Source organism: Sylvia atricapilla, chromosome W (assembly GCF_009819655.1).
Source record: "Sylvia atricapilla isolate bSylAtr1 chromosome W, bSylAtr1.pri, whole genome shotgun sequence".
Lineage (NCBI taxonomy): Eukaryota > Metazoa > Chordata > Aves > Passeriformes > Sylviidae > Sylvia > Sylvia atricapilla.
In genome coordinates, this window is record NC_089173.1 from 11,542,739 (window position 1) to 11,564,171 (window position 21,433).

The 21,433-nt window shown below is 42.3% G+C and overlaps 1 protein-coding gene across 1 annotated transcript in view; it reads right to left on the reverse strand.

The window, feature by feature from the left end:
- Positions 1-1,352: 1,352 nt before the first annotated feature.
- The window catches only part of LOC136373351 (protein ARK2N-like), a 61,115-nt gene continuing 41,034 nt past the window's right edge, over positions 1,353-21,433 (reverse strand). The window contains exons 3-4 of the mRNA XM_066338252.1: positions 5,405-5,531; positions 1,353-2,141 (exon numbers count right to left, since the gene is read on the reverse strand). Of these exons, the coding sequence (XP_066194349.1) occupies positions 1,952-2,141; positions 5,405-5,531 (317 nt within the window). The 3' untranslated portion in view covers positions 1,353-1,951. The remainder of the gene's footprint in view (positions 2,142-5,404; positions 5,532-21,433) is intronic.

The following is a 21,433-nucleotide window of genomic DNA, read 5'->3' on the forward strand; positions in this document are numbered from 1 at the left end:
ACAACTGATTTTCAAAAGACTTTGTGAAACAGGAAAAAGCAGCCACAGTATGTAACTGTTTCAAAGTTACTGTTACAAAATGTGTGCTAGCCCACTTAAACAATGGCTGAGTTGCATGATTAAAATACAGTGAGAAAAGATTGACAGCCACTACTGATTTTAGTGCCCAAATAGCATGGGGCTTTTCCCTACTGCACTGTGAATGGGCTCCATCCACACTCCCTCTTTCCCTCCCTCTTTCCCTCCCCTAAAGGAAGGAATTGGTCACTAGAAGCACCACATGCATTTTTCTGGCCATGCAATATATTCAATGTTTTAGAAAGCTTGAAATTGAACTATCAATCCCTTACCTAATTGTTCTTTAAAGTGCAGTCTGATTTGTTCTGCTTTTTTTTTTTTTTTTTTTTTTTTTTTTTTTTTTTTTTTTTTTTTTGCCTGCAGATAAAATTATCTGAGGTCAAATAAAATTTAGAAACCAGCCAACACAAAAAGAAAACTGAACTTCCCATGTCCTCATTACTGCCTGTTCAGCATCAAATGGCAGAAAATCTGATGATAGAGCTGTACAAAATTCCCACTAGAAACATCTGGAATACAAAGGGATGTTTTAATTGCACAATAAACATTTAAAGTGAATACAGTCTTGTAAAGTCTAATCTTTGGTTTTTGCCTTGAGAAAGGCTCAAAATGACAGGTGAGGAGCAGGAATTTTCATACACACTACAGAAACTACAGCCTGCTAAAGTAAGTAGCTCCACTGATTTCAGTAAATATTCTGGAAGAAAGTGTTTCTTGAATAATACCTGAAAAAACAATTCCAAAACTAGTATGAGACATGACCTAAAGCCAGGAAAATAGTACAGATCTATTTTAAATAATAATAATAATTTAAAAAATCACAGCCTTAAGTTTTGATCCTGCAACATCTTTTAGGACAGAGTTTTAAGCACTTGAATGATCCATCTAGTTTCAGCAAACTGTCCCTGCTGAATGCTACACAGCTGCCAAAGTGCTTTGCCAGACTGGAGTTTTGGAATCTGTTTGGGGTTGGGTTTTTTTTTTTTTTGAGATGGTGAATGAAGCAAATAAGCAACAGTAGAAATGAGGACTACAAGCAAATTGTTTTGTTTCTCTTCTTCTACTCCAGGCAAGACTCAGATTTAGGAAAAAAAATTCAGCTCTATTAAAAAAAGAGAGGGATGCTGGGCCTTTTTATTACTTTTCTTTTTCCTGTGCTTTTGTCATAATCATCTGCTACTAAGTCACTACTATTACTATTTTAAACCATAGCAAGCCATGGGAAATGATCAGTGAAACACAGTAGTCAAATGGAATACTCAGAACTGGAGTGTAAACTATAAATTATATTGAAAATAAAAATGCTTAAAATAAAAGCTGTTCAGTGCATATGTTATGGGCCGTTTGCATTAAAGACAGTCCCTCCTGCTGGTAAAATAACCAAATGAGCTTGGGTAAAAATACTCTTGGCCCAATTTTCAGAAGTACTGAATATCCCCAGTTCCACTGATATCAGTGATGACACAGCATTTCTCAAAATCACTCATGTTCACACAGCAAAACCCTAACTTCTACTAACAAACTCAATATACTGATAAATTAAAAATGTTCTGAAGTTGGAGGTGGGAAAGGATGGGTGGACATAAGTCTGCACACAGTTATTTTTTCAGATTAACACGCACCTGTTATTAATTGTAGATGTGTTCTAAATTTGGTGCTATTAGGTTTTAATCCTGGGAGGAATCTTTCTTTGAGCAGGCAAAACCATTTTAAATTATATTGAAATCATACTACTTTCTTATGGAAATGAAAAAGATCATGAGTTTGAATTTTGTAGTGCCAAAAAGGGAGCTTCTGAAGCTGAAGCTTTAACAATGAACTTCTATGTCACAAAGGGGAGAAGGGGTGGGGACAGAAACAAAGGGACACTGCATTACAGTAGATATTTGCGTCTTGTTTCCTCATCCAAAGTGAGGTCTACTACTTCTGGGGGTGAACACCAGTTCTGCTGGGGAGTCACTGCTGTCCATGATTGTGTTTGCTGAATGTTAATGTATTGTGAGCCTGAGCCATGCTTCCAAGAAGACACACTCTGAATCACACCTCCCCTGGGATGCACATACCTGTAGCAAGGCAAAAACCACAAAGGATTAAAGCTACTACTGAATTCAGGAGCAAGATTCTTAGCCGCAGTGTTTTATCACTTAGGCATCTTATTAACATGCCTGTCTCTAAAATATCCTCATGGTTTTTCCATTTGTAGAGTCTATGACATCTTAAATACCCAATAAACAAAGCTGAGACTAAATTTAAACTTGGTGGTGGTGATTAAATTATTTTTAAGAACTGAATTTTGCCAGTGGGTATAAAGTGATATTCCTTACAAAATATATGCATGATCCCAAGGATCTTGAAGAAGTCTACCCCATCATGTGTAATACTATGCATTATTGAGAAGTATAGTTTCCTGCTAGCACTTTTACCAGCTGGACTTAAAAAAGAGAAAAATTTTAAGTGAGGCTGGATGAGACAAATAAAAGCTATCTTTCTATATGAATTCAAACCCATGTTACAATAAGGAGGTAATGATACTTTCATTACAATAATTTAAAAAGAAAGCTTGTCAATTACATTTTTACAGCCATTATATTTGATATTTCTTTTTGTCTTCTTAACCAAAAATTACAATAATGCTGAGAAATGCTCACTGATAACAGTACAACCCGACTTCAACAAAACAATGAAACATTCAGTGTTTACAGTCTATCTTTAAATACATGATTTAGTCTCATTAACACACACTCAAGTGTCTTACTGAAGCGAGGTACATATCTACTTATTTGCACAGTATTTTTAACTATTCCATTTATAGTAGATATGTTATGATTGAAGTACAAGCTAATAATAATTAGTAAAAAACCCCAACATGATGAAAGACCAATTTTGTTATATGATTAAGTGATGACAAGAATTTACTGGAGTCTTTAAGATGATAATTTCCACCTGTAAGTCTTAAACAAACACTAGGAAAACTTGATACCTCCAAAAATTAGTTTGCCTCTTATAAGCACTGATGGTGGCTGCACACATAAGTAGGTGTTTTGGCTGCTGAGGTAAGCTTTTCTCATTTCTTTGTAAATGTGCATGTACTGATTTCAGGAACACAAATTTTATGCATTACTCAAATATCCCCGACATTTACATCTTATTCATTTATTTATTTTAATTTGAGGTCATGCAATTTATTTTCTCCAGAACTACTTAGGTTATGCTCATCTCTCTTGGTTCTTGTTAGAGTTTCATGAAATAGAATGAAAAATCTCATTCTCTGAGCTGTAACATCTCTGAATATAAATATCTCATTGCCTTCTCAGATACACTATTTAGTTTTGTATGTGATGTTTTGATGTTTAGAATGACTTTTTCATTACTTTTTCAGTCTTAAAAATACATACTTAAAGTACATATCTACAAAGAATTAGCAATAAGAGACTGGAACTCTAACAAATGTATCTGATTTCTTTCTTTTAAGAAGAAATACTTTTAAGGACAACTGAAAATTAAACAAACTAAAACAAATGTCTTGGCGTCTTAAATAGATGCCAAGTAATATTCTAAAGATGAAAAACTGCACCAATACATTAACAATCTGAAAAACTACAAATGATGGACAAACTCCAAGGTGTCACAACTCACACCAGTCCAATAATGGCATGGAATATGGAGCATGATAAAAAACAGTGTGAGCAAGAGAATAGAATCCAAACACCATACTAAGCACGTAAAAATACTGATCAAAACCTAAACCTTTTCTAAAAGACAACCCTGAAAGAAGCCCATCAGTACTTCATAACTGTAAGCCTAGACCTGCAAGAGAAATAGAATTCTAAATAGGATTTAAACAACTGAAACGTGAGTATTCAATAGAGACAGTAAAAACTAGTCTGTGGGAGATGATAGATGGTTACATGAACAAAGGAAAGCACAAAAGTATGCTTTAAGTTTGTCTTTGTTGAAATTATTTCAGTTCATATCTACTAAAACTGATTTTAAATGGCAATTCTGCATTTACTTCACATTTCCATTCTTTTACACAGTAAATATTATTGAGGCAAGAGGCATGGAAAGGTTTTGAATAGGGGACCTCAAACAAAAGGGTTGTGCATACATAGTGCTAGACAGATTTACACAAACTACTATTGGAGGACAAGACCACACTGCTTATTATTGGCACAAGTCCTGGATCTGCTGGATAAACAGTCAGGAGAGCTACTTCCTAAGGAATTAGTATCTTCCAAAAGAGTTAACCATGCAAGGACTTTCATTATTCTAAAAGCAAAGAATAAATGTCTTCCTTTGGGACCTTAAATTTTCTTTTTTTTTATATTCAACAGCACTGGACTGGGCCCACACTATCTGTAGTTTCCTGCCTGGGAAACTGGGTCCTACACACCTTCCTTCTCCCTTTCACCAAAAAAGATGTGGTGAAGGGACAACAGGGAACAGCTCTGCTTTGTCCCTCACATGCCTTTTCTGACTCCAAGCATCCACCACATCCACCAGGCAGCAGACTAGCTTTAGAGGGAGCTTGTCTGTATACTGTTTTAACTTGCTTTTATTCCATCAAATTAACACTCCATACTATATGCAAATGCCAGTCTCGTTCAACTGCTTCATAATATCTTAAGCCAAAGAAAGATCACAGACTCAAGATTAAGAGTAATGTCAAAAAAATGCCTAGTAAGAATAACATCAGAAGCACAGCTGGACAGTTTCTATCTGAGCTTGAGAGAAACCTGGTTTCCTTACCCTCCTCTACTTTGGGGATTTGAACTCTTGTATCTTGAAATAAAACCAAGATTCGTACAGAGATGATTTTCATTCTAAGGGGGTTATCTTAAGATATAAGCTATTGAAAAGTTAACAGCATTTTTACAACTACTGATTAATTACAGTGGAACCTGATTACATGCTTAAAGCTAATATTTTGAAAGGAAAAAAGAACCTATATAAATATTTTAGTTTCATTATTTGCATATTCACACTATGCCTTTAAAATCTGAAATCCTGATGTCTATACATTTGGTATCTCAATATTTGGTACTTTAATACTACATATCTTTAGCCTGTTAATGTTTGATATCTAATCACAAGCTTAATAAGAATACTTATCAGGTTGGCAATGCTCTAAAGAAAAATATATTGTGATATTACCATGACCAGTGGAATAGAAAAACCGAATGCAACATTTGCTACCTTTTGGGCATCAGTTATGGATGGATAACTACAGCAGAGAAAGTCAGCATTGTTTTCTTTATCAATTTTGGAAATACAGATATTCTGATAAAATGAAATAAATATTAGAACAAGAAAAAGGAATTCATACCTGGCATGTTCCTGAACTCCAACAATCTCTACTTCACTATCAGAAGAGGTGATATTAATTTCTTCATTGATCTGGGCATTACTTAAAGATATTTTGTCACTTGCAAGGAAGCCTGTATCCAGATGACCTATAGATGGAGAAAATGCAAATACAGCCAATGTTTAACAACTTACATAACTCAGAAATCAGCTGAAAAAGGAATTTCCCAAGTGAACAAAAAAAAAGACTGAAACACTTCAAATGGAAAATCTTTTTAGATTAAGTTATCCAATTTTCTGTTTATCACCTTGTTATGAATGCTAGGAGACCAGCTCCTTAGTGATTTCAGCTTTACTGGAGACAGTCTGGGAAAGGGGGCCCGTAAGGTGTTCGCACACCACCACTGCTTCCCATACAGCGTGGAGGAGGAGGATGTCAGCTCTGTCGTCTGGCAGATCGGGGTATCCCTTCCTCACGGAATTCCACACAAAGACGCCTGCCGGTTTCAGGTTCAGGGTCCCCATGTCACTCCTGACTCATTTTGGTTAGGGTGATGAAGGCAAGGAGTACTGACTAGAGCTTTGATGTCGTCCGATGTCCCTTCTGGTTAGAAGTTTAATTTAGCTCTACCTGCGCGAGGGTCGTGGCTCGTTGCTTTTAGGGGTCTCCACTAGACGAATTCCCTCTTCCCTAAGTCCCATGGTGTTGGGGAAGATGAAACAGGGAAACCTTATAAATATGATTGCTTAGCAAAAGATTCTGAAAATATGAAACCTATAATCAAAATAGAGATGAAAGCTTACTTTGAGTTGTAGGATACCGAGTCTTAGTTACAATATAACCTGAAAACAATGGCCTAGCTAGCTGAAGGAGAATCCCTTTTGATTGAACAATACCTTTCTGCTGGCTAAGGGATCCAAAGGTCAGTGTAGCAAAACAGAAGTCTAAAGAGTCGTTTTTAGAATTTAAAATATAACACAGTATGGTAATGTAGTAGTTCTTATAGGCTGTATGTAGATTCTACAGGATTTTGTGTCTTGTATTGGTTGGTCACTGTAAATTAGAATATTCATCACAAAAGGAGATATAATGTATTGTAACAAGGACCTCGCTCTCTTACTTTTCCTCTTCCCCCTACTCTTGCTCTCTCCTGCTGTCTTGTCCCTGCTCTCCTACCCCTGCTCTCTTCCCCCTGCGCTCTGACCCCTGCCCTTTGCTCTCTCGCTCCCTTCTCTCTCAGCTCTCACCCTGCTGTTCTTTCTCCCTCTCTCTTTGGGACTTTCCTTCAGCCGAGGCTGGTGGCTGAAGGCAAGGCCCTTTTACCCACAACACTTGCAATAAAACCACATATTCTAGAATATACAGGTTGGCAGAATTCCTTGTCCCAGCCGTCTGCGGATTCTCCTACACCATGGGAATCTGACAGTTGAATACTAAGTGATGTCATCCTCCTCCTCATGGTCTCGGGGGATTCACTGTCTCGGAAGAGAGGGAAGCATCCGGGGCCATACCTGACGGTAAGGGAATTTACACAACAACTCACTCAACCAACAATCCACCATCCTCATTAACTTATAACATAACTTTGTATCAACTTTCTAACAATTTATTCTCTACAACCTGATACAGGATGACCACTGAATTTATCCAGTCTCAATAGCTCCAGTTATGGTGTTATCACACAAATGTGAACAAAGTCCGATTGTTGCATCAAGAACATCCAATGTAATTAGGATTTCCAGCTGTTATTTTATTACAATGCTGAGTTAGACTGTGCCTAATCTCCTTTAAAATAAAGAAACAAGACCATCTAATGCAAATAAATCAAACTCAATGATACTGTGACAAATAAAGCCTATAGGCTGGACATAAATATCACACACCAAGGAAAATTTTAATTTTTTTCATAGGGGAAGTCAGTCAATGAAATAAAAAACAATAATCCCATTAGTTTCTGGCCATGCTACTTCACACATCTGCTCTGACATTATTACAAAGACTTGTAAAAAAAAACCCTGTTTTTCTCAAGTCCCATATATAGCAGTGTTTTTTGAACTACAGTTCCTCAATGATATCCTATTCCTGTCTGTCCTCTCTAAATACTAAGAAGGTTCTTAACCACAATTAGTGAAGCTGTGTTGGGACATATTAAATAATACTTGCATGGCAAACACAAACCAGACCAAATTATTTCTTTTACAATAAATAAATTATTTTTAAAATTAACTAAAAATATTTCAATTGAAAAAGATAGCTTCTATATTTTAAATGTTTTTTTAGGGAACAAAAAAGGACAATTACTTCTGCTGTCTCTTTAGCAGTAACCTGGAGGATGCTGGGCAGGCCTGAAGCAGATGACACTATGTACTCCTTGGAAACCACTCACTCATCTGTATTACACAAGGGAAGAATTGGTAGCCAAGCAGGAAATTTGAGAGGAGGTGAATTTATTATGTATATCTTGTCATGGTTGTAGCTGACATGCAGCTGCCAGATAAATATAGTCATATCAGATCCCCAAACCTGACCAGCTTAGAAGTAAAAACAAGTCCCTGGATAAGGCTGGGATAGGTTAGATTCAAACCCAAGCAGAGACCTCAGCCAACCCCATTCGATCCTAATTGCTAATGTATCCCTGATCAAGGAGCTGGGTTGGTGTTAAGACTCAGACCAATCAGCTGTCTAAACCTGGGAAATTCAAACCCCCTATAAAAAGAATAGCTGTAATAAACAGCCGTAATAAACTCTTGGCTGTTTGTTGATGAACCTCAATGAGTTCGTGTCATTTCTGTCGCCAACCAATGACCCCTAATGTAATATATCTAGTTTGAGTAGACATCTCTTCAAAGATGAAAGGATGTAAGGATTTTACAGTGAGGAAAAGTTTAAGACTGAATGAGCCCCTTCCCCCTTCCCTCCCTCATGACAGTGGAGGGAAGAAAAAAACCCAAAAATGAAGCTACAAGAGGTTAAAAAAGGTTAGAGACGCAATTTTAGTAAAATAAAATAGCAACAAACACGATAATAAAAAAAAATGTACAAAAGAGGGTGTGGTTTAACCAACAAAAGCAAGGTCTTGATGATGTTTTGGGATTTGCCCTTTTTTCTTTTCTATGTTCTCTGTATTCTTCACATATATATTTGTAGCTTTGTAGCCTATTGTATTAGTGTCTAGTTTTCCCAGCACTTTTCCACGACCTTTCCCTAGGCAGAAAGACAAAACAAATTCCAGAGCCTCAAGCTCCCCCTATACTATCTTGGTTCTTCCTGGGAACCAAGGTTGAGAACAACTCTTTGAGATACATTTTCATGGACAAAGTACAGCTAGTACCAAGGGGGAGACTCTAGAGAAGGGACTTGACCTGGGGAGGGAATTGCATCACCACTTGTCCTCCTAGTTGGTGCTTTTTATCAATTATGCTAATTTCCTAAAACCTATAAAAATGTACTCACCCCTGGAGGGTTGGACTTTTGTGGACAACTTTCTATAACTGCCCCGGAAGGCCTTCGAATAAAGATCCACTTTTATATTACCTCCTTACTAAAATTATCTCAAGTTTCATTTCCAGGTTGGGAAATAGGCAACAGTATCATGTGGCCCCCCTGGAACAAAGAAAAGATGGTGGGGGCTTATGGAGCAATTTTAATGGGGGATGGGGGGATGCTGGTGCTGCCTGGAGCAGCTCCAGATCTGTGGTGGAAGTTTTCCTACTCTGTCTCTGCTACAGCGGTGGTGGCAGTGGCAGTGACTGTCTTTCTCTGCTGAGTTCAGTTCAATACCAGGTTCTTGCACTGCAACTACCACTGGTCTGCCATGCTGGGGGTGTGTGTGGGGGTTGGTTCTTGCCACCTCGCTGCCTCTTCCTATCACCTCACTGGGCTCCTTTCCGGCTCAGCTGGACTCCCTCTTGGCTTGGCTGGACTCAGTTGAAATCAGTGCCAGGTCACTTTGCCACCCTGAAGGGGGGGGGGAAGAACCAGTCCCATGGTGAACCGAAAGCTGCGCAGCCCTGGCTCTGCTGGTCTCAGCTGCATCACAGAGCTGTCACTTCAGCACCATCCTCCGGGAGCGGCGTCGATGTCTCTCCTCTGTGACGGAGGGTCAAACTTGCGGCTGCTGTTAGGAGCACGAAAGGACGAGGCAGGCCAGCAGGAGGTCAAGCAGGAAAGCTTCTACTTTATTTTTCTGACTCCATAATATATACAATTTTACAGACAGGCCAAGATTGGCTACATATGTAGCCACCTCTTCGACCTCGTTGGTGAACATCGCCATCAATCATCTTTCTCCTCCTAGAGAGGAGAAGTATGTAAACAAAGATAATTTTCTAAAAACCTACATAGTTTACTTGAAGCTGCGTGAGAACAAAATGCAAACAGTGAAAAGCAGGCAAACTTGAGGCAACACTCCTCAGCCCCTTGTCCTGCAAAAACATCCTGGAGGGATGGGAAATGGGGGAAAATGGCAGGGTGTAGGGTGTTGGGGTCTGCAGGTCCTTTAGCTGGAGCAAGCCAAACAAAAATGGCCCTCCTTCCATTTCTGGTCATGGCATTTTCCCTGCCAAAAGCATGCCTATGACTGTGACATAAAATGGTATTGAATAAACAGTGCTGAAAGCTCCATCCCCTTCTCCAAGTATGCAGGACAGAGGAGGACAAAGCAGTAAACATAACATCCAATTTCAAAGGTGTGGGAACATACAGAACTGGTTATACCCCCAGGTAGATGAAAAGACCACAGAGAGAGGAAATTAAAATAGGTCCCAGAAAACCTTCTACTGGCTGCTTACAGTACTTGGAAAAGATGCAAGCAAATAGAGGGGCAGAGACCGTATGCCCAGTTTTTGTAAAAGCCAAGACCCTTGGTGCAACATCTGATCAGGGTTTGCAAAGGAAACCCATGTGCTGCTAGGTACTCAAAGGAGGAGTTTCCACCTCACAAGGCAAAATAAGATTTGTCAGCTGATCTTAAAACAAATTAATAGCCGAGGCAGACTTTTCCTAATATTACAGTTCAGTTTAACATTTCTTGGCAAATAGCACTGACTGCCAGAAAGCCCCCAAATGGGTCACAGATATTTATTTAATAGAAATGGCTGGGCACATAGAGAAACATGAAATGGAAGTGCTCAGAGGCTTTGATTCACATGCTGGTGGCTTCAAACTGACAGAGGGCATGTTTAGATTAGATATTAGGAAGAAATTCTTTCCTGTGAAGGTGGTGAGGCACTGGAACAGGTTGCCTAAAAAAGCTGTGGCTGCCCTGTCCCTGGGAGTGTTCAAAGCCAGGTTGGATGGGGCTTTGGGCATCCTGGTCTAGTGGAAGGGGCCCTTGCCCATGGCAGGAGGATTGGAATGAGATGATCTTTAATGTCCCTTTCAACCTAAACCATTTGATGAGTTTATGATCACCATCTCAGAGATTCTCATCACCTCTCTTCTGAATGTCACTGCTGCTACAGCATGATTTTTGGAGGAGATATCCCCTTGTGCATCCAGCCAAGTAAAGAATACCTGCTTTTTCATGCTACATTGGTGTTAAGGAGGTTTTTTGATTTTACTAAATTTTTGGTAAGTTTTGGCAAACCAGGTGGAACATACTCCTGATTTTCAACAGAACCAAGGGATCGCAGGACCTCCAGCCAGCATCAAGGGATTCTTGGGGAATACCTTCAAGCTCCAGTCCAAAGAAAATCGGAGCAAGACCCCTGGTTATATAAAGGCATTCTTTACTTTAGTTTAAAGGTGTTAACCTGCCTGTTAGGCCCAGCAAAAAATTTGCAGGGTTGGGTTTAAAGGTACCTAAGGTGGGAACAGGGAATGGTTAGAGTCCCTTCTAGGAGCTCCTAAATGGTAATTGGTTGTAATGGGAAACAAAACCTCAGAAGGGATTTCACAGGTGTTACCACTGTGATGTATCTAGAAACATTGGAAACAAATTGGGGGTGATCCCCTTATGCGAGAAAAATGTATAAAATTTTGTAATCAGTGGTGGCCACTTTACATACTGGAAGATCAAGAGAAGTGGCCTAAGGATGGAACCTTACAGTATAATACCATTTTGTAATCAATGCTGTTTTGTAGAAGGGAGAGTAAGTGGGATAAAGTTCTTTATGTTGACTTGTTTTTTCACCCTAAAAAATAATCCAGAATGGCAAAAGGAATGCAGCACAACCCCATAAGATCCATTCATTTTAGCCCTTGAAAGGTAAAGAAAGGCAAAAGGTTGAAGAGATATCCTGTGTGCAGAATAGGACAGGTGTTTAAAGTATGGGTGAGAAGAGGAGGAGGATTTAGAGCTGATGGTTGCTCTTTGGCAAAGAATGGGGAGGGGGAATGATCAATCACGCAGGAATACATTTAGATGTATGAGGAAGTTGTGGGAAAGTGGACTGGAATGGAGAAAATGTTTTAGGGGATTGGAGGATTTTAGTCTGATTGTAGGATGCACTAGAAGGCAGGAAGGAGATGTTAGGGGAGATGCTGGGGAAGTTCTGATGGCTCCCTTCCAGCACATGGTCAGGAATCATGGTCCAGTAACAGTAAAAAACCCATTTTTAATAGTGGATTTAATGTCATGGAGAAAAGTGACAGGAGTTTATAGGGAAGATCCAGTTAGAGTTGCTAAAGTATTTGAAACCATAATTAGAACTCATTACCCCCTCGAAAACAGTTGGTTGAATATTTTAATAGTTGGTGGCTGAAGTATACTTCGGCAATTTGCATTGTAATAATTTGTGGCTGAAATATACTTTGGTTATTGTAATAATTAGTGGCTCAAGTATATTTGGCAATTTGTATTGTAATGATTGGTGTCTGAAGTATATTCTGGCAATTTGTAAAGAAAGGGGACATTGGAAAAGGGAGTGTCCCTAAGGCAGGGGAATTCAGACATAAAAAATAAACCAAATTCTTCAAGCCATCAAGTTCAAGACCTTAAGTGAAGAACTACCCTGAAAGGGAACCAGGGGAATCATCTTTAGCTGAGCCCCTGGTTACATTATTGCTGGGGAATGAAAAGGAATTTTTTTTTAATTGATACAGGAGCAACTTATTCAGTACTGAATACGTGCAGAGGAAAACTTAGCTTGGAACCTGTAAGCACTGTGGGTGTGAAAGGGAGGAAAGAGAACAGGCCTTTTCTTATAACTATTAATATTTAAATTAAGAAAACAGTGTGGGGGGGGGGACACATCAATTTGTATATGCCTGAATGCCCAATCCCCTTGTTGGGGAGAGATTTATTGGAAAAGCTGGTTATTCAAATAACTTTCTGGGATGGGGAAATGCAAATGCAAATACCCAAATAAAATCTGTTGAGGCAAAGATTTTATGTCATAGGAATCAAAAGAGTTTTAAGAAATCTCAGAGGAGGTAGAGAATGCTGTAACCATGTTGGTATGGGCAACTGAGATGCCTGGATGATCAAAGATGGCCAAACCGATGAGAATTACTCTCAAACCTGAAGCCAGACTGGTAAAGCAAAAATATTATCTTATTAAGTGGGAGGCAAGGAAGGGGTTGAAAAAGCTTAAAGAAAAAAAATTTAGAATATGGGTTATTGAAAGGATATGAGTCAGAATATAACACCCCAATATTACGAGTTAAAAAGCAAAATGGGGAACATAGATTAATACAAGATTTAAGGGCCATTAATAAAAAGTACCTGATATTAATCTAGTAGTAGCAAAACCATACACACTCTTAACAGCACTGAAAGAATACAAATGGTTCATGGTGCTCAATCTTAAGGATGCCTTTTTCTGTGATACCTCTTGATCCAGATAGAAATTGTTTGCTTTTGAGTGGGAGAATCCAAACACTGGGTGGAAAGTGCAGATAACATGGACTGTAGTACTCCAGGACTTCAAAAGAGCCCCACTATATTTGACAATCAGTTGGCAAAAAAAAAACCCAAAAAAAACCACATCAACTTGGAAACCTGGAAAATCTGGACAGAACTTTACTACAATGTGTAGATGATATTTCGCCAAGACCAAAAGGAAGTGTCTTGATGCTACTGTAAATCTATTAAATTTCTTGTGACAATCTGGATACAGGGTGTCAAAAGAAAATGGCACAAATAGGCAGAAAAGGAGTAATATATTGTGGTTTTGAGATCTTGCAGGAAGAAAGAAGCTTGGGAAGCAGCTGAAAAAAAGCCTTTTCCCAGACTCCAGAGCCAAGAACTACAAGACTTCTTAGGTATGTCTGAATGGTGTCCATTTTGGATTGTCAGTTATGGGGTACTGGCAAAACCTTTCCATGGTCCTCCACTGAAAAATTACTTGGTATGGACTCCTGAGAGTCAGAGGCCCTTTCAAACCCTAAAAGAGCCTTTATGCCAACCCTTACACTGGGATTCATGTGGTGGTGCATGTTTTCGATTTTACTTTGCTTGTTCTGTTATATGAGTTATTTCCAGAGAGTTTAATGTAAAATGGCTAGTTCTTTGTAACCTCCTCCTGTTCCTTTCCCTTGGTTCATCCCCAAGTTGTTTGTCAGATATTCGTTAAGTGTCAATCATTAGTTACACAACCCTCTGGTCCTGTCAGTCACTCTGGGGCCTCTCCCTGCATCCAGAAAATTCCAAGAGAGGTGTCGAGTGACTGGGCAGAACCAAGGGGGTCCCCTCCCATTTGGTTATGATTTGATGTTGCACCTGTATGTCACGTTAAGAGTCACTCCTTACTTTTCTGTTATTGGTTTGTTGCTGTACCCCATCCCTGAGACCCACCCCCCTTTATAAATTGCTCCCCTCACATTCTCAGGGTCTCTTCTGACACAGAGCCCTGGGGTGAGGATCCCCCTGATCCAATAAACTCTGTAGCCCTGTCTCTGAAGAGTTCTGCCTTTTATCTCCTGTCTTCGTCACGTCCCTGCTCTTGGTCTGCCAAGAACCACCAGTGTTGTCGTGGTGCCAGGGCTGGCCCAGCTGGGCGACACAGGCAGCTGCTACAGCATGGCGCTCAAGTGTGAGGCGGCCAAAAAGCAACCGTCGGTGTCGCAGTGTGGTGGCTGGCGTGGTTTGGTCCTTGCCTGCTGGACCCCGCGACGAAGTTCCTGCCTCCCATTGGATTTATTCCTTGGAGCTGCAGAACCATCGGCATGCCACACGCCTCCAGTCGCAGCAGCCCTCGTGGAGGGTGCGCTCCTGAGGGGTGAAAAGGACAACTTCTCCAGCACCCGGGGGGAGCCCTCTTCGGCAGAAGGTCCAGCACAGTCGTCCCTCTTTTCTACCAGCATCAGAGTCTGGAGTAAGTGTGGAGGCTTCCTGGACACTTTTCTCCTTTTGTCTTCGGGAGGCTATGCTAGCCTCGAGGCTCTAAAAGCCTCAACAAAAGAGCTGGCTCAGAGATACCGATCTGAGGAGTTCAGACCCGCACGCGCTGTCCCTGGAGGGGATGTCTTTACCTCCCCGGGTAGCTCTCCCTCCGTGCCTGACTTTTTTTTCGTTCTGTCCCTTTGTATTTCGATTTGGTGGGTTGGCTTTCCCCTAGCACGTGGTCAGGCTGCGAATTCAGTTGCTGATCCTTGTTCTGTCTGTGTGGAGCAGCCCCCGAGGGTATGGGTTTTGTTACCTGACTCGGTTTTTTAAGAATGCTGCCGTTTGTCTCGGTTTTTATTTTGAATTTCGGTTTTTATTTCGAATTTAACTTTACGATTGTGCTGTGAGGACAGTGTTTTAACATCTGAGATATTAATTTTAAAGAATTAAGGACTTTAGTTAAACTAGATATTGCTGACGTAGACTTCCCTTTACATTTTGAAGAATAAAGGACTTCAGTTAAACTAGACATTGCTGACGTAGACTTCCCTTTTACTAACTAGACATTGTTGAGGTAAACTTCCCTTTTTTTTAACATAAGCCGGATTTAAGGAACTGATAAATCAGGAGGCCTGTCAAGTTAATCAATAGACTCCAAGAACACAATGTGATCATAAATCAGATAGTCTTGAGAAAACAGGATCCAGGTGTCACCAACACTAAAAGGTTAAAAAGGCAAAGCGAGGAAGACGCATCTTACTTCATCATTTTGAGACCCCACCCCATAAAAAGGACCACTGACCCATTTCAAAGAACAAACTACGCATGCTTAATTGCTTTTTGGCTAATTACCATACGAAGCGGGGAATGGGATGGACCAGAGTTATGAATATGCATTTGTGTTTTGGGTGTTCAACACTTTTGTACATAAAAAGACCCTGTGATCATCTGTAAATTGCGCGTGTGTATTTGGGAGCTATCCCTCACGCTGCCCGGCGTCGTAATAAACATACACTTTCTAACTTCAAACTGTTAGAAAGTCTTTGTCCGTCATAGTTGGATATCGGTATTAGATCAATATCCATATTTTTTAACAAATCACATCGAGCCACAATGGCTTTCAACTGTCCAAAAGGATGTATTTTATAATGTTAATAGTTTGTTAACGATTTCTAAAGTTAAGTTCTCCAAGGGTGGTCTGAAAAAGTTTGTTAGAAAGCTTTTCCTCCACTTTCCCCAAACTACCCCTGATTCAGTAGCTGAAATCTGTTTTTGGGACACAGTGATTTCAGAATTTTCTAATTTGGCTAAATCGGGGAATTCAAAAGCTGCAACATTTTTGTTTTGGCCACTGCAGATTCGATCTGCACTTCTGACAGTAAAGGGAGTGAAGAAAAAGCAGCCTTATGGAGAACAGTTTGTCTTCCCCAGTTCATGTGTTCCTTCCCCTTCACCTTGTCCCCAGTCCCCTCGTCCCCAGGCAGGCTTCCTTAAGGGTGCAGCAGGAAAATCGGTGCCTGCCAGCCCTGCCTCCCTTAGGACGCTGAAGTCCCCCCGCCAGAGCAGTCTCGGCCAGACTGCTCGGGATTACCGTAGTAGCCCTGGCCAGGCTGCTCAGGATTTTTCCCATCCCTGTTCTTTTTTCAGTTCCAAACCCCGAGTTTGCTTTAGTGGAGCTGCCACAAAATAGCCCCTCCAGCCGTGGTTTAGATAATGGCGGCTGCCGCATGGCTCGGTCGTCTTATTTGTCTGCTTTTCCCGCCTTTTCTCTTTCTCCTTCCCCAATCCTTTTCGTTCCCCGACCAACCCTTCCCTGTCACAAACCCTTCCCTCTACTCCTCCCCTTTTCTGAGACACCTGGTCTCCACCCCTTTCCCAAACTCCTCCCTCACACTCCGCCCCGAGATACGCCCCCCGTGTGACATCAGCTGGTTCCCAGACCACTCCCCCAGGATGCCCCAAGCCCCACCTCTCTTCTGGTTCCCATGCTCCCCCCTCCGGTTCCCACGGTTGGGACTCGGGGGGAGGAGTTGGAAACTGGAAGCCCAGTCCCAAGCCAGAGCCCATCCCTTGCCCCTGTTACTTACAGGAGGACAAAGGGGGGGAATTCGAATAACATTACCTGACAATCATTGTCCCAGCATGTGATAAAGGATCTGGTGAAAGCCCTGAAGGAGTACAGAAGAGATAGTCCGTACTTCCAAGGATTGCTGAATGCACGGCTTGCTGGGGTAGTGGCTGTCCCTTTTGATTTAAAGCATCTTTTCAGGTGCCTTAATAATAAAACAGAGTACAAGCTGCAGGAGGCTACCTGGAGAGATCTCCTGAAGGATGCCCTCTCAAAGCTTTTAAAGGATCCTGACACAGCTGAGGACACCAATGGAAATAAAATCACCCTTGAACACCTTATGGGTGAGGGTGACATGGCGGCCTCAGACCAGGCAGTAGGCATCCCCAAGCCTGTTCTAGAACTGGTCACCTCCAAGGAAGAGGAGGCATTTCTGGAAATGCGGCCCCTTGGTCCCCTTCAAAACTATTTATATATCTTTCAGGGCCTGGCGGAACCCTACCTGCAATTCATTGAAAGACTCACCGCTGCTATAGAGCAGCAAGTGAAGAAGGCTCATGTGAGAGAGGAGGTCCTTGAGCACATGGCATTCTCTCATGCGAATGAGAGATGCCGAGCAGCAATAATGACACTGCCAAGGAAGCCTCGTCCCACACTTCAGGATATGCTGCAGGTAGTGGGAGACGTGGTCCCAATGATGACCCTGCCACAGCAAGGGACAAGGGCCAACCACTGGACAGCTGCCGCAGCCGAAGTACCTGTCTCGTCACCTGCTCCACACACACCAGGCCAAACGAAGTGGTCCTTTTGGGGATCTACTGACAGGCTTTGTGCATTGTGTGGAAAGAAAGGACACTGGTGCCAGCAGTGTCCCCTCAAGTGAGAATTTGACCAGTTTCAGAACGGGAAAGGGGGTAGTGGGAGGGAGGGCGATGGTGGGAAAAAGTCACAAAAGGAACATTCAAAAAACTGAAAGGCGAGCGCGGGACCACTCAGCGCAAAGATTCAAATCGGGTGGCCCAAGCCAAGGGGGGAGGGGAAGGAAAAGGGAATGTTATCAGGGAGAAGTCTAAGACCTCTTCTTCAATGACCTTTACTTCTTCTCCTCTGATGCTAAAACAGGATTCCCCTCAGAATCCTCCATGTAACAAATCTTTACCAGACATGACGCTGGATCCTCCTTTGGAGAATCCACCATTTGATATGACACCTAATCTTGTTTTGCCTTCTCCAGAAGTGTCTTTGATGACGACCTGTGTTAACGAGCCATTCCGCTCAAGCTTAGTTGAGCCACTGCTCCTGAGGGATCGCCACTGCTCCTGAGGGATCGTGATTGGCACATGGCGCTCGTTGCCGAGGACAGAGGTACCTGGCACTGCATCGAGGGCAAATATGTCGTAGTTGGGGATTGTAAATACTCCCCAAAAGAAATTGAAATTGCTCCAGGGAAATTAACATCCAACCCTGAGAGATTTGTTTTATGGCTGCACTGCATTAGCTCACCAGTTTTCCTCCCCAAGGGCAAATTATTGCTCAAGTGATCCCTGCCTCAGATTCAGTCGATTTTGAAATCCCGAGTGCAAAAGAAATCAGGGTCATTGGGGAGGACAAACCCAAAGAAACATGTAAAATCACGGTGGGCGGGGAGACTCAAATTATCAGGGGTCTCCTGGACACAGGGGCGGACATCAGTATTATACCTGAAAGGTTGTGGCTGTCCCATTGGGTTCTGCAAAGTATAGCTGGACACGTCCAAGGGGTAGGGGGTTTACAATTGGCACATCAATCAAAAAGCGTGGTACAAATTGAGGGGCCAAAAGGACAACTGGCAACTCTTCATCCTTTCATTTTGGATTATGAGACACCCCTGTGGGGAAGAGACCTGATGGCCCAGTGGGGAGGTCACAATTGACATACCAGACCCTCCTAAAAAATTTTGGGCAGAGGCCGCTGATAAACGCCCCATCCAAAAACTGAATTGGCGTACAGATACACCAGTCTGGGTGGAACAGTGGCCGCTTTCAAAGCAAAAATTGAAGGCGCTCAACGAGCTCGTAGAGGAGCAGCTCAAAAAGGGCAACATTGAGGAAACTACTTCCCTGTGGAAGTAGTGTTTGTCATTCAAAAATCTGATAAGACCAGGTGGCAGCTCCTTTACAACCTCAGACAAATCAATGATGTAATTGAAGATATGGGGTCTCTTCAGCCAGGGATGCCTTCCCCAACCATGCTATCCAAAGACTGGAATTTGACAGTCATTGATATAAAAGATGGTTTTTCCAAATTCCCCTACACTCTGACAATGCCCCTCGCTTTGCATTCTTGGTTCCCACCATCAACCAAGAAGCCCCTAGGAAGAGGTACCACTGGAAGGTCCTTCCCCAGGGCATGAAAAACAGCCCTGTGATCTGCCAGTGGTACGTCTCTTCCTTGCTGTCTCCTGTCCGTGCAGCCGCACACCAAGCCATTATCCATCATTATATGGATGATGTACTAGTGTGTGCCCCGAACAACGACCTGTTGGCCCACGCGCTTGACCTTACAGTGACTGCACTAGTTGCTGCAGGCTTTGAGCTGCAGGAGTCCAAAATTCAAAAGATGCCGCCTTGGAAGTACCTAGGGCTGGAAATCAGTAAGTGGACCATTGTGCCGCAAAAATTGGCAATTAAAACCAAAACTGAGACTCTTGCAGATGTCCATCTGTTGCCTCAAGTTTGCCTGCTTTTCACTGTTTGTATTTTGTTCTCACGCAGCTTCAAGTAAACTATGTATATTATTAGAATTGTTTACATTCTTCCTCTTTAGGAGGAGAATGATGATTGATGGTGATGTTCACCAATGAGGTCAAAGAAGTGGCTACCTGTGTAGCCAATCTTGACCTGTCTGTAAATTTGTATATATATGAAGTCAGAAAAATAAAGTAGAAGCTTTCCTGCTTGACCTCCTGCTGGCCTACTTCGTCCTTTCGTGCTCCTAACAGCAGCTGCACGTGTGACCCTCCGTCACATCCATTAGCTGTGTGTGGCTTTAAAGTGGGTGAGGCCTTGGCTGGGTCTGATCACGGAAGACCTGGCCCCCCTTTTCAATTTGTTGAAAGGGGGAGAGGGGCTGAGTTCCCCTAGGTCACTCGCCCTGGAGGCACAGAAGGCATTAGAGAAGGTTCAAATCATGATGTCCACAAGGCAGGAGAGTTGATGTGACCTTGACTTGCCTTTCCAATTTATCATCTTGGGGAATCTGCCATACCTTTATGGGGTAATCTTCCAATGGGACAAGGGAGTTGTCACCATCCCCAGGAAGGACTGAGGCGAGAGAGATCCTCTCTTGATCATAGACTGGGTCTTTCTTAGCCATCAAAGGTCCAAAAGAATGACACGGCCAAAAGAGTTGATGGTGGATCTGATCTGGAAGGCCGGAGTCCAAATTAGAGAACTGGCTGGCTGTGATTTTGAGTGCATCTACGTGCCAATTAAACTCAATTTGGACCAAATTACTAAGGCAATACTGGAACACCTGCTTCAGGAGAATGAAGCATTACAATTTGCTCTAGATAGCTACTCAAGCCAAATTTCAATTCATCGGCCTGCCCACAAAATTTTCAATTCAGATGCTCAGTTTAAATTGTCATTGGAAAGTGTTCAGAGCAAAAGGCCTCTTGATGCTTTGACCATTTTTACAGATGCATCTGGAGGATCTCATAAGTCAGTAATGACTTGGAAAGACCCTCAAACTCAGCAGTGGGAGTCAGATATTGCTGAGGTAAAAGGATCACCTCAAGTTGCTGAGTTGGCTGCAGTCGTCAGAGCATTTAAGTGGTTCTCTGAACCATTCAACCTAGTTACAGATTCGGCATACGTTGCTGGAGTGGTGTCTAGGGCAGAACATTCCATCTTACAAGAAGTGTCCAACACAGCTCTCAAAATTAGTGAAACTGATCTCCCACCGAGTGCAGCCCTTTTACGTGATGCACACAAGATCGCACACGGATCTGCCGGGGTTCATCGCGGAGGGGAACAGGAGGGCTCATGCTCTTGCTGCCCCTGCGGAGACAGCCCCACTGCCAAACATCTTTGAACAGGCCAAAATTAGCCATCAACTTTTTCATCAAAATGCACCAGGCCTGGTCCGTCGGTTTCATATCATCCAAGACCAAGCCAAGGCGATTGTGGCCACCTGTCCCAATTGCCAGAAGCATGCCCTTCCAACCATGCATGTGGGAGTGAACCCCAGAGGCCTCAACAGCTGTGAGGTGTGGCAGACAGACGTCACACATGTTCCCCAATTCGGGAGACTCAAATACGTGCACGTCTCAGTGGACACCTTCTCGGGTGCAGTCTATGCTTCTGCCCACGCAGGGGAGAAGTCAGGAGATGCCATAAAACATCTTCTCCAGGCTTTCTCTTTCATGGGCATCCCAAGGTCTCTCAAGACTGATCATGTCCCTACGTACCGCTCCAAGGGGTTTTGCAGCTTCCTGCAGCAATGGGGAGTGGAACATATAAAAGGCATCCCCCACTATCCAACAGGTCAGGCAATTGTGGAAAGGACCCACCAAAATCTGAAAAGGGTCCTCTGCCAGCAGCAACAAGTTCTCAAGACTGAACCCCCTTCGGTGAGGCTTGCCAGGGCCCTGTTCCCCCTAAATTTTTTAAACTGTTTATTTGAATCCCTCAACCCCCCTATAATTAAGCATTTTGGGGCAAGCAAACAACTA